The sequence below is a fragment of the Cygnus olor genome, chromosome 15 (genome assembly GCF_009769625.2).
Source record: "Cygnus olor isolate bCygOlo1 chromosome 15, bCygOlo1.pri.v2, whole genome shotgun sequence".
Taxonomy (NCBI): Eukaryota; Metazoa; Chordata; class Aves; order Anseriformes; family Anatidae; genus Cygnus; species Cygnus olor.
This window is the reverse complement of record NC_049183.1, coordinates 8,168,069-8,182,033: the sequence shown is the minus strand read 5'-3', so window position 1 is coordinate 8,182,033 and position 13,965 is coordinate 8,168,069. Positions and strand designations below refer to the sequence as shown.

Sequence of the window (13,965 nt, the reverse complement as noted above, 5' to 3'; positions counted from 1 at the left end):
TTTTCTGGAAACCAGATGTGGCTAAAAGTATCAGGCACGTGCCTTAATTAAGCAAAAATTGGCCTTGAATGAATGAGGAAAAAAATCTGATCAAAACTCTTAGCCTAGGGGAAATGTGAAGCCTAAGAAAACAAATGTTTGTTAAACACTCAATTTGTACATGTAATCAAATAGTTTTTCATTAGCTTTTACTTTTTTTTATATATGCTCACTTTATTTGATTAGCCTCTTTCAAAACATATGGTAGCAGGGTACTGATTCCACTTAATTTGGCATAGCAACAGACAAAATTCTGAGTAAGGCAGTGACCATCCTGCAATTTCCCCCTTCCTCCCTCTTTCTGGGCAAACTGTCCAGAGCCTCACCTGGCCCCGTGACCCCCACCTGCTTTCTCCCCTGGCATGTGTCAAGAAGCAGAGCCACCCAGGACATCCTCCAGATTGCAAAGTTCTGTAAGGCAAAGCCTCCTCCACAAGAGAGCTAAACTCTTCTTTCCCAGCCCACTAAATCTCAAAGGCTGGAGCTGGCACACATTGCTGCCTGGCTCTTCTCCCACATGGTTATCTTGTGCAGCTTTAGACCCGAGGTAGAGCTTGGTGCCAAAACAGCTTGGCCTCCTTTGGGAATTTTTTTATAAGCAAACTAGGAGGATCAGTGGGTTGGCTTCTGAGCGAGGTCTCTGGGGGGATTCAGATGGTCTAGGACAAAGATTTTCATTATCTTTGCACATCTCATACTGCAGCCTGCCAAGCCCTAATGTGATTTGGAGCACCTCATTGACTGCTCTATGCAGAGGCTTCCCGCAGTGCCAGGGTAGCTAGATTAAGGGATGTGTGAATGGTCAGTTTTGTGGTTCATTGCTTGATGAAACAAATGCTGAAAATAAATCCTTCTGTAACTTTCTAGATGTTTCCAAAAGCGGAATTAAATTAAGTCTTATATCATAATATTAATATAGAAAGCTCTCAAGTTTTCAATAAAAAATCTACTTCTGAAAATATTTTTTTCCCTGTTATGCCCAAACATTCAGTAGTCCTAGCTACACACCGGGCTCACCCCACAACAGTGGGGCCAGCTTCCCACTCTCATCTTGTACTAATTTGGAAACCTATTTGAACTACGATAATTTTCATGTAAGGTGAAGGCAATGGAGTCATGGAGGATTTAGTAGCTTGTATAGCACAAAAAACTTATAGATGAGCACTATATGGGGGGCTATGCGCTTTAAATCCTTTATAGAGTTCCAAAAACAAATCCTGGCAAGAAACAAAGGGGAAATAAATTTAAGCTATGCCACACAATTGGAGTTTGGGTTGTTTTTTTTATCAGAGCAAGCCTGTAAGCCTAGTGAACTTTTTTACTCTGGGAAAGGAAGGTAGTTTCTTGGGAGGAAAATATGTATGGGAAGCAGATTAAATACTGCTATTGAACTGATCACAACTGAGCAACAGGAACTGCTTTTGCTGTTATTTTTTGTTTGTTTGTTAGATTGCATTGCCCACCTGAGCTGGTTGCAAAGAACTGCTCTGGCAATAAATGTGCTGCCTCTGTATGGCAGGCAACAAGAATGACTTGAGATATTTCAGTTAAACAAATGATCGGTCTGCTTCCAAAAGATGATGATTAGGACAGTGGTTAACAGAGTTTGCATGGTGAACTTCCCATTTGGAACATGATTTGGGATACAAGACTGAGGAAAACAGGCACTCAGAAGATGCCTCCTGGGAGGAACCCCACTGGTTATGGTTCATGCCGAAATCACTGCTTGCAAGACACTTGCAAGAAAAAGGCCGGTCTTTAACAATTGAATCACTGAGAATGAAGACAGCATGCCAATTTTTAAACAGGTGGGATTCTGCATGCCATTTCACAATAAAAGTTGCCTCTGCCATCCCAGAAATGATGGTACTGCAAGAAAGATGCAGAGAAAAAAATAGCATGACCATTTCTGCTGCAGCTCAATAGTTATAGGAAGAGTTTCGTTCACCTATGAAGGGAGCTGAGAGTCACATGCTCTCCTCCTCCTGGGTCTTTTCCCTTGTAAGTGTAAGCTTCTTGATGTGTAAAGAAAGGCATTGAACCCGATTTAGCTATTCCTCCTCATTACTTAGTTTTCAAACACATGGTATTTTATCACTGAGATGAAGTCTAGACCTTGTCATACAGCTCTGATGCATCCTTCAGAGTAATGTTGTTTAATTAATACTTGCTTATCAGACCTGCGTGTTGCCAAGGACATTTAAAAATGATCTGATGTGCTTAAAAATTAGAAGTGTTCATCAGCTATGGACATGATTCTTCATTACTTAATGACCTTAGAGATTCTTTTCTTCCTTGCAGCTGTTGAGATCCTGTTTTCCATTTTGTTTTGAAGCATTTCCATTTCACGTTGAAGAATTTTTTATTGTCCACTTCAAAAGGAAGTTAAAGCCTCAAAGAGTAGCTGCAGAAAATAGGAAAACCCTCAGCTCATGCAGGAGCAAAGAGTTAAGGAAAGCAAGCACAGAACAAAATGTTAAGCAATTTTAGCATTGCAGTATGGTAGGATAATTACAAGTGAAATGATGCCTTATATGGTAATACTCACAGGGATTCAGGGAAAGCCAAATGATGGGCACTGTTGCCCTGGGAGAAAGGAAATGCAATTCATGTAGTGATGAACTACAAATAACCTTTAATAAAATAGAATAGTTCAAAGTCTAGGGTTTGTTTGAAGAAAATTTTTACTTTTATTCCAAAGTATCAAAGTTGCAAGGTAAATTTATTTGAAAACTTAGTATGCCTATGTCTTCAAATTGGTGTGCTTAGTTTGGAATAGTTCCCAGGACACTTAATTTTTATCAATAAAACATGGAAATGTTTTAGCACTGAAGTCCAGGCAGGGTTGAATCCAACCTCTAAACTGCACAAATTACCCCAGGTCTGATGATAAGGAACATGTTCGTCTCAATTAGTTCTGGTTAAAACTCTAAAAGCCGGAAGAAGCACTTATCATGTGTACCTTGGGCAGGAATTGTTTCTGGTTTTCTAAGGTTTACATCAATGTCATCCCATCTTTAAAGTTCTGCCTAGCACTTACTCATATTTTTAACATCTATTTTTCACTGGTCCCTTGGTAGGGAAAATTAACTCCTCTACTTCCTAATTAGGAAAAGAAGCAGAACTGCAATGGATCCGGCTAAATAGTTTCAGCTTCAAAAGAGTTGACAAATATCCATGGGGCTTTTATATGTATTGTTCATTTTATTTTTAAATCCACTTAGATTCAAACCCAAAGAGAGAGATGTCCAACTTACATGTAGACTGTTGCCCTCCTCATAGCACTAGCTTAATAGAGTTGAAAGAACTAACTTACTACATCCACATCCACAGTAATGCACTTTCTGACTGCTGAGACAGGACAGGATAAAAACATTTTAGTCCATATAATCATCAGAACCAAAGATATCTAGAAGAAGTGAGACAATGAAATGTGACAGAGAGGGACAAGTAGGCTGGAAATGGTTTTACTTCTGAGAAAAGACTGTAAATTTGGTCCTTGTACTTATACTTAGAAAACCAGCATTTTACTTTAAGAGAGGGCTTAAGAGTTGTAAATAAACTTAACTCCGGAAATCCTCTGGGAGGTAGAAAGTTAATACCACGTTCCTGCTTCCCAAGAGACACTGCACAGAGCACAGCCAGGATGACGCTTCTGCTGGTCAGAAATGTCCCCACATTAAGTCCCCTGCCACCTGGTTAGCTGGGACAACTCTGGCAGTGCCAGCTCCGGTCTTACAGAGGTCAAGGAAAGTCTGAAGATCATGGAGATCAGATAAGGCAGTATCATTCCCTTATTCTACAGCAATGATATAATCGGTCAGTTTGCTTTAATGCCAGTGTTTCAGATGAGAAAACTGTTCAATTACTGTTGATGTTTTTTCTTACTCTTGTACCACATTATAGTTAATGTTGCATTTTTTTGGGTCTTAAAATATGAGCAGATTCCCTGCCAGCCCCAGTTCTCATAAATGTTTAGACACTGCCAAAGCAAGATGAAGCGCTGTACAGAAGTGCTTTAGAATTGCCTTACATGGCCCAATGTCCAGTCAAAATACTAATGGGACAGAGATACAGCTCTGATACCATGTTCTTTGCATGCTGAAGTCAAGTGGGTTTGGAGAGACCATGTTCAGGGATAAATACTGAGCCAGGCAGTTTCTAGTCTTGTCTTTATATAACAAACTCATCAAATGGCAGGAGTCCACCAGTTACCTTCTTTTATTTTCTTTTCTTTTCTTTTCCCTCAGAGGTGAATCTGGTGCTGGCAAGACAGAAAATACCAAAAAGGTCATTCAGTACCTGGCCGTTGTTGCTTCATCACATAAGGGCAAAAAGGACACCAGCATCACTGTAAGTGAGCTTTTCTGTATTCAACTCTCCTTTGAGCCTGTTAGGACTGTACTGAGCTGATTGCTAACAGCAAGTCAATGTCTCTGGCTTGCCAAGTAGTCGACATATTAAGAGTACACAATTATGTCACAGCTCTATGTTTATGGAAAAAAACACTTTTGTTTGACACCCTGTTAGGCATCAAATCAGAATGTACTTTCCTAGAAGAGAAATATTCATAGCTTTCTATATGCATAGTACTTATTTATATCCTAACATGAAGGCCTTGAAGTCTGCAAGGGCTTGGGTCCTTATTTTACCCTTGGCTTCTGGCAAATAAGAACTTTAGGAAAACCTTTAGCTAAAACATCATCCATCTGCATTACAAAAACTATATCAACTTTTAGACTTCTGAAGAGTTGATTGGCTTTGTTAGCACGCAATTTTTTTATGAACTAGCCAAAAGTTTCAATATAAAAACTATCGTTTCTCTTTATGGTGTTGATACAGAACAATTTTGAAAGGCACATTTTCTATAAAGTACTTTGTTGCTTCAAAATTTGTAATAATCTTGCTTTAGTGATTAAAGTTCAACATTTTGCTCTGAACCATAAGAGCTTATGTGTACCCAGTTCCCTGAAATCGTTGGTGTGGCTGAGGCTCTCACCTTCTTTGCTGTTTTCATTGATACAACTTGAGGTCCTAAGTCATTTCAACCATTTCCAGCCTTTTTTATGTTACTCAAAAACTTCTGGGGAAAAAAAAAAAAGGTAGCAATTAACTTTTATGACAAAACAGGCTTAATTCAGGAAGGCATTTCAGTGCATCCCAAATGCAAGACTGGGTCCAAAATAAGGAATTAATAGGGTAGTGAAAAACAAAGTAAAAATCTTGTGACCACACCTGTGCTGGGACTTGCCTATCCTGTATGCCTGAGGATAGAGGACTCCAGAGCACAGAGCCTGGCCTCTTCCACCATGAGTAATTGTTGTTTACATACAGCGTATTCTGCTTCAGGGCAAGGGAGGGAGTAGATGTCCCTTAGGGCAGTATTTTCTAGAAATCTGTGATTCAAGTTGGTGGAAACAGTCCAAGACCAAGGGCATAGTTTTCCTTTGTTGAATGTTTATGCAAAAAAAAAACTTATTTCATCCTGCCGAGTCCTTCTCAGTGGCTGGGGGAAATGAACTTGTGGTTTCAGGGCCATTCCTAATGGGTATGTAACTGTAGTTGCTGCTGACTCCCCTGGGGAACTACATGAGTCTCAGGATCAAACTGGCTCTGAGAGACCTGAAGGCAAATATCCACCAGATGGGGGCTGAGAGAAAGTCTAAATTGTTCTATAACATGTTGACAAATAGTAATTCAGTGACTGGGACTACTGACATTGCAATTTCAGTCATTAAAAAAATAATGAATAGCAAAATGCCTCCATTGCACCAGAAAAGAATTGGGGATTTACCCTAAAAATATCTGTCCTTGTCTGGTCCTGGGAGACTGACCTGGGACTGGATCCAAATCCCATCCCTTTGCTTCACGTTGGTTTTTTTTTCTTCAGCTAAAATGCTCCATACGTGCTACTTGTATTTGTACTCTTGGTATGTCTGCAATAGATTTTTGTTGTTTGTTTTTCTGGTTTATTTGCATGGAAATTGTGTATTGGTTATTTTAATACAGGAAAAACAGTAAAAATGTCTGTGTAATGGAAATGATACTGACACTTGTTTTATACCACATTATTCAATACAGCAAGGTCCATCTTTTTCTTACGTGAGTAACTTAGACTGTTTGATGTGTGTTTAAGGCACTGAGTGTAGATCTGCATGCTATTGTTGCACCTCAAAAATTTAAGAGAGATTTTGTTGAAATATGTTGTATGATATGATGAAAAGCAACAATAGCACCAAATGCTCTCACAAATCAACCCTAACTGTGTCAGGCTCCATGGTAAAGAATGAGGTCTGACACAGGCAGGGTCATCTCTCAAATATCACTCTCTCCTATACGTGTGTGTTCAAATTGCCGTAGTTTGAATGAAATTTCCCACGATCCTGAAAGAGCCACTCAGCCTGAAATTGAGCAATGTGATTTCTGAATGAAAATACCTAAATGCTTTCCATGCTTCAGGTTGAACTTTCTAGGACTGTTGTGAAATAATTCCTAAACTTCACCGTGTTTGATTGATTTGTTTGGCTGCATGCTTTCCATTTGATATTGCTTTCAATGACATTTTCATGTAACTATAAAGAATTGTTCACATCTGCAAAAGTTACCATGCTCCTAGCTTGCTGCTATGATGTATAACAGAGCAATTCCCACTGCAGTGTGTAACTGCAGGTGTGTTATGTCAGTTTCTCACAGGCCCTTGGGGGCCCTCCTATGTTGTGGTGTGACATCCAGCACATCAGTGCGTTAGGAAAACAGGCAGGTTTGCTGGCTTCTTTTTGTTTGTATGCCAGGCATATGGATTTTTTTTTTGTACTACCCCTTTTTCCCCTCATTCTGACTGCTGTTTCTCAAATTTTGACTACAACAAAGTTTTGCCTCTTAGTTAATTTATTACTTCATTTGACAAGCTCTCTGTAAAAATAAAAAAATAAAACTTAATTGATGGCCCAGGCAACTCTGTGTAGTTCAGCGGACTTGCTTTATGCCTTAGCTCTTAAAAGAACTATGCTTGGGAGGGTGCTCATTCTCCCATCTTGTGACCATGCAGACAAGCTTAGCCATTTGTTAACAAACTGTTGTGTTATTTTCTTTTTTTTTACTATATTTTTGAGGTAGTCTCATCATTCCCACGTAAGTTATAAGACATTCAGAAATGGCATTTAGAAGGTTACCAGTTTTGCACACTGATTGGGAAAGAGCTGTCATTTTCCAAATTATTGCCTCTATATTCAACCTAAATGTTGATTTTTTTTCTCATTAGAATGATTTAAATGATATCATATTATCTATCAAGGACTTTTTCTGTATGTTATTTAGCTTGAGTTATTTAAAATGAGGTAATCTTACTGCAGAGTAGTACTCAAACAGGATGACAAGAAGCAAATGTGAAAGTGAGTAACTTCATAGTCCAGAGCTGAATGAAAAGTTAAAAAAAAAAAGTCTTCATAAGCAAAGTATTTTTTCAACTTCACTGGTTTGTTTAGAAATAGGAGTATTAAATGCATGCTCGTTTCATTGCATGATTTGTTTCATTAGCAATTACCAAGCACAATTAACAACATAATACAAGTTTTGTGTGTTTGCATGAGAATTCATTATCCTAGTTTGAAATAAATCAGTGCATTTCCATATTTAACCTAAATAGCCTTGCATGAATCATTATTAATAGACTTGGTGAAATCTGCTTTGTAGCTTTGTGCCGCATTACATTAAAATGATTCTCGGCAAGTTATTCTAATTACATTATCATTTGCTAGCAAAGGATCTCAATAAACTAACTTGAAGAAGATATGCTAGAGGTTCCTTTAAGAATATCCCTTTAAAAATGACATTGAACTGAAAAATATATATATATATATTTGACATTGAATGACCCTTTTTTTAAAGAAAGGCCTGTCATGATGCTAAACAGATTAATAGACTTTGATCTGTCAGAGGCAACAGGGCTGGAAATGGGTCATGTATACAGGACAGCAATCGACTGCACAAATATATAAACACAAAGATTAACAGAGGATGAAAACAAATCCACGTGAAGTGGAGTATTCAGCAAAAATTTCAAGACTTAAATTATCTTTCTCCACATTTTTCTCCAGTGTACATGTGCTGTTTTTAATTAAGTAATTATGAAGTTTAGGGTTAACTGAGTCTGAATGAATTTTAGGGTGAGCTGGAAAAACAGCTTCTACAGGCAAACCCTATTCTTGAAGCTTTTGGAAATGCCAAAACCGTGAAGAATGACAACTCCTCCAGATTCGTAAGTAGGAGAAATCCAGTTGGGTCTACATTGTGGGGAGCTACAGCATCTTTTAAAACAGAATGGACAAACAGTGGCCTTCTTGTCATCAATGTTTCTGTCTAAAGAGCTTCTCCAAACTAATCCCTAAGAAACACTGTTTAGAATTCCTCTCTGAAATAGGAATTTGGCCTTATACAAGACTAAAAATCAAGCTCAGACTTGACAGTGCCATTGTACTTTCACAATTTAGTGGTCCATGAGTGGGCCATGCAGAGTCAACTCCTGCTCCAGGACATATCCTCCTCCAGAAATCTGCAAATGAAACCTGTACTTTGTTTTCCTTTGCACCACTGTTGAGCATGCATCTTCTTGGAAGGTGTGACTGTTATGGAAAAAGAGCAGTTAATGTGTTAAATGAAAGACTACAAGAGAAAACGAGAAAGCAGTCATGCAGATTGAAGTTGGAATAATAGTAGCTGGGGACTGTCACTCTTTGATGCCCCTTTTTGCTGGGAGTTTTGGCAGATGCTTGTTTTCCCTTCGGGCCGTCTGCTTCTACTGCTGCTGATTCCTTGCAGAGTCTGGGGATCCCTCAGCGGATGGAGTCAGGCAGACCTAATGCTATTCCCTAATTGACCTTATGGAAATCAAAGTATAAAATAGACGCTGGCATAGACAGCTTCCACAGCCTGTTCCACTAGGGAGAATTTCGTTCCCTCTAAGTACGTGAATGAAACGTGGGAGCAAATCTCCACAGTGAGAATGTCCGAGAAAGTCACTTCATTTCAGTCTTTTCCATAGGTTGTCCTGGCAGGTGGGAATCGAGCATGTTATTCTTAAGAAGATAATATATATGTACCACTAAACAGGCTAAACGCTACTGTTGTAAAATCCAACATACCTGAAAGAACAGCCCAACCTATGTCTTCTTTTCCTTCACAGGGCAAATTCATCCGCATCAACTTTGATGTGACAGGCTACATTGTCGGAGCAAACATAGAGACTTGTATCCTTTTCCATGAGCTGCACTGGAAGCTAACTAGGGTTAGCGGAAGGAGGAAAAATAAACAAGCTCCATTGCATGTCTAAGAAAGGCAAATATCACCGAGGCTGGTATAAACAAAGATGGAGGGAAGTGGCTCCATTTACGCTGATACTAGCTTCTCAGTTTGTCTTACTCTCATGTTTACATTTTCAGGTCTGTTTTCTCAGCTATAGGAAAGTATGCTATTCCCCATATACAGCTTCAGAAAATGGAGGCAACATACCTGCATAAAGCAACGTGAGGGGACTTAAGATTAGATTCCCAGTAACACAACAGGGCAAGAAGATTGATTTGTGGTTGAGGTTGCATGTGATCTTGAGAGCTACGCAGTCATTTTGTTTCACATCAGTGTGATCCTAATTGGGTCTCTCTGGTTCCCTGTCATCTGGGCTTCCAGCTGTATAAAAAGATTTGAAACTTTCCTGTTTCTCAGTAATGCTGTCACACTTTGAAAAAACACCAAATGTTTGGCATATCACTACAGCATACCCAGGACCTCCTGGAACATTTCCCAGTTCTCAAGTTTAAGTTTAGCACTCTGGCAAAGGAAAGGTTATGTATGTTGTGCTGGGATAGATGGATTCTAAGAAAAAGCATTGAGAATAACCTGCTAGGGGAGAATTCCGTATGATACCTGGTAAAACAGCTTTACAGTCTATGTCTGGAGGATTGAAGAATCATCGTAATAAAAGTAATATACCTTTATCTTCCATCCCTCTAAGAACTTGATAATAATAAAGACAAAAGAGACAGAAAAAGCCAAAGAACCTTTGTATGCCCTACAGTTCCTCTCCCTTTGTCAAGCTGAGGGACATTTTACCCTGCATCTGCCTCAGTCTTTACATATTTTGTTAAATCACCATGGTCATAAATTACTTTTCTGGGAACTCACACTACTGAAGTGAAACAAATATGATGCTGGTGCTGATGCCCCAGATAGCATCAAACACTTGATATTCTCAGATAACTTGTCTTCTCTGGGTACTAAATACTCTTCTGCTGTTTCAAATGATGCTCTCAGAGCAGTGTTCTATATGTCAATATCTTTGGTGATTTTATTTTTTCAGGACCATAGTAAAAACATTTCAGATAAATTCAACTTAGCCTGACTTTGCTTGCCAAGTACTGTTGCCTCCTTCCTTGGTTATGTTTATGAGATAGCATGTTTTAATGAACAAATGGGTATGTAGCTAGATTCCTCAGTGCTGCATTGCTCATCTTTGCATAGAGGAGCTGCTTGCTGCAAAAAATGAGGATAAAGAAAATTGCAGTTATAAGGAAGGACCCTATGTCTTAGGTGTAACAGCAAACAGTTTATCTTTCTGCTCTTATTTTGACAAGTGATCTTCAGAAAAAAAAGGGGGGTTAATTTTTCCGGTCTTAACTGAAGTTTTATCTATAGCAATATAGCATTTAAAGAATGAATCACTGATTGATGTCAAAATACTTACGCTATTGTCAACTTCATTTTTAATATTTTAGATAGTCATAAAAATGGACAATAAATAAAGTTTACTTTATACCTACCTGTTTTGATACCTACAACAATGGCTCCAAGAACTTTTTTCTAGCAGCCCCACCTTATGGTGATTCATATTTGTACTTCATTCTAAAAGTGATGTGAATGATACTATCAACACCATTTTTATATGTTTAACTTCAGAATGCATTTATGACAATTGTAGTGCTTACTATCATGATCACCAGCATTTACTATGCAACAAGAGGTGGGAAATTGATCTACTCCTTGTGGTGAGAATTATACCAATATTAGTGCCACAGAATTAGACTCAAAATCATGTTAGACAAGCTCATGGCAAATATTTCAGCAATGCTATTGATGGTTCTGAGGCTGATGACACAATTAAGGAAGGACTGGAATATGTTATTGATTTTTTTTTAACATACTTGACAAACAGATTTGCTTGAAAAATCCCGTGCTATTCGTCAGGCTAAAGATGAGCGAACATTTCATATCTTTTACTATTTGATTGCTGGAGCTTCTGAACAAATGAGAAGTAAGTTACTTGATAACAATTCTTCCATCTCATTAAACAGCCTAAAAAATGACTTACTTAAGTAATCTATCTTAATTTCTTTAATCAAATGTCATTCAATACTTTTGGTAAACAAACAGCCATAGAAATAATTTTCTCAAGTGACCTGTAAAAAAGCTTCAGTTGGTGTATATCTGTTTGAGTCAGGTGGTTTGCAGTTTATAAGACGTTTCAACTTACAGGAAATGCAAACTCATTGAAAGCCAATCTTGAATGTTATCAAGATGAACAGGGAAGAGCTGTTCATTAATTTTTTACACAAAAGAAATTGGGGTTCCCAGTAAAATTATTGGCTAGCAGTTTTACAATCGATTAAGAGAACATCTTTCTCTCAGCACATGATTTTAAAAAAGGGCATTCAATATAACGTGTTGGAACATCATGGTTTAAATACAGCATCTTTCCCTCCACTACTGGTTGCCAAATTATGTATGAAGCAATGGATAATTCTGTATTTTCTCTGGTACTTATGCTCCTTACCTAAGAATCTGTTGCTGGCCACAGTATGGGCTGAAAAATCTTTTGGTTTGGCCCCCTGTGGTTGTTACCTGTTTCCATTCTTATTATTAGCTGGTATGAATCCCCAGGTCTAGAAGACAAAGTGAGGTGTAATTCTGACTAGGTTACACACAGAATTAAATGAAAAATTTATGGGAAGAATGGCTCTGATTTTTTGCATGGGGTGCAAAATTCCACTGAGGGACAGAGACATTCCCTCGTTACTAAAGAAAATTTGAAACTTAAGGCAATCAAACTTGCTAAATGATACGTTATTTTGAAAATATTTGTCCACCATAAAATCCTAAAATCTTCCTTTGGTGAAAACATAATTTTTTGTTGTTGTTGTTCTTTGGGGGAACCCATGAACGAACAGTATTAAGCTGACATACTTAACTCACACTTTTCTTCTTTGTCTTTTAGATGATCTGTTGCTGGAAGGCTTCAACAATTATACCTTTCTCTCTAATGGTCACGTGCCTATTCCTGCTCAACAAGATGATGAAATGTTCCAGGAGACCTTGGAAGCCATGACAATTATGGGCTTTACTGAGGAGGAACAGACAGGTGAGAATTGTTAGTAAGACTGCATTGAAGGTATACATCTGCAAGAGACATGATATACAGATGCAAATGCACAGCAGTTGATTTTGTGTAGAGTAACCTGCTTGCAAAATAGGCATGTGAAGTAAGGTTTGTGATCTTGCACGAAACACAAAGTGGAGGATTCTAAATCTAGTTATGTTGTTCAACCTCTTTGCCTCTTATTTCCCCTGAGTAAAACTAGTACCAATCAACTGTTAACCTAACTACTGTTTCTAGGAAGTCTGCTGTGAATTAAAGCCCCTGGATTTTCCTCTTTCTCTCCTTTACAGGAAGTATTAGATGAATTAAACCATAGATGTCTCATGGAAAGGAAAGCCTTCTCAAGCATGGATCTGTTTCTTCCTCACTTTAAGCTTTAGATTGGAACTCATTTCTGTGTGATCAGGAGTTTGTAAACCTTTGTTTAAACAGGGTGATGCTTTGAGAAGTCTTGTCAGTATGAGGAGATATTCACAAGGAGACCTTGCAAGGAGATCTAATTATGATCTCACTGCTTTTAGGTTGTTGTTAGAAAAGATCTCTTAAAAAATATCACAACAGTGCCCTACCTTTTCCCATTACTGCAGTAGGTACGGTTAGGAGCCAAAGAAACCAATAGTGAAAACTCTTTGCATACTGCCTCCTTCAAACATTTAAACTGGCAGCACTTGCTGTGAACAAAGTAAAAAAAATATTGAAGTTACCATCTACATTGGAAAATAAGAGTATACATCATCAAAGAGTAGTTATCTCTGTGATACACAGAGCAACTGGTGATGTGCAGGGCAGCTATATGTAGTAATTTAGCAGGGAATTAAAATAATTATCACAATATTTTGCTTTCCACTTGAATGAAGAATCACAAGTCTTTTTCTTATTCTTTTAAGTCTTATAAATTCAGCAGACCTACTCGTAGAAGGAACATGACATGCACTCTTGACTCATTTGAACTGAGTACAGTTGTCAGCATGCAGAACTACTAAAAGACATAGTGTTTTCAAAGGTAATTTGTGCTTACGAAAGGACAGATTTTAGGCATCTCACTAACAGAACTCCGTACATACTCAGAACAGAATACTGAATTCAAGCCAGCTCTAACAATGCGAATGAATGTTTAATGGCATTTTTTCAGAACTTTTCAATGAGTTAAATGAAAAAGTTACAAAATATTACAGTTTAATTTTGAAATATGTGGATCAGGCTCAAATAGCTCATATTCACTGTTTGGGAGAAAAGGGACATAAAAACAGACAGCATGAACAAAGAACTAAACTACCTTGACAATGTGGGCTTACCAGAGACATCAAATAGTGTAGCATTTGCCCCTCACAGTTACTAGGAGTGTGCAGGATTTTGTCTCATGCTCATCAGCCTGAATGACCCATGGTTGCAGTTGCCATGCCCCAAGTGACACCTGGTGGCAGAAACATCGTCACCCCATCACTTGAGCCTTGGACCAGCTGCCACAGCAGGAGCTGATCTCCATCACCTCTCAGCCCTGC

General features: G+C 38.3%; 1 protein-coding gene across 3 annotated transcripts in view; it reads left to right on the top strand.

Moving 5' to 3' along the window:
- MYH11 (myosin heavy chain 11) overlaps positions 1-13,965 on the top strand; it is a 60,799-nt gene that overhangs the window by 21,945 nt on the left and 24,889 nt on the right. For 2 of the 3 annotated variants that reach the window (XM_040574629.1, XM_040574631.1), the window contains exons 5-10: positions 4,290-4,392; positions 6,121-6,141; positions 8,204-8,296; positions 9,221-9,284; positions 11,243-11,341; positions 12,302-12,445. In XM_040574629.1, the coding sequence (XP_040430563.1) occupies positions 4,290-4,392; positions 6,121-6,141; positions 8,204-8,296; positions 9,221-9,284; positions 11,243-11,341; positions 12,302-12,445 (524 nt within the window). The remainder of the gene's footprint in view (positions 1-4,289; positions 4,393-6,120; positions 6,142-8,203; positions 8,297-9,220; positions 9,285-11,242; positions 11,342-12,301; positions 12,446-13,965) is intronic. The other variant, XM_040574630.1, reaches the window with a different exon arrangement.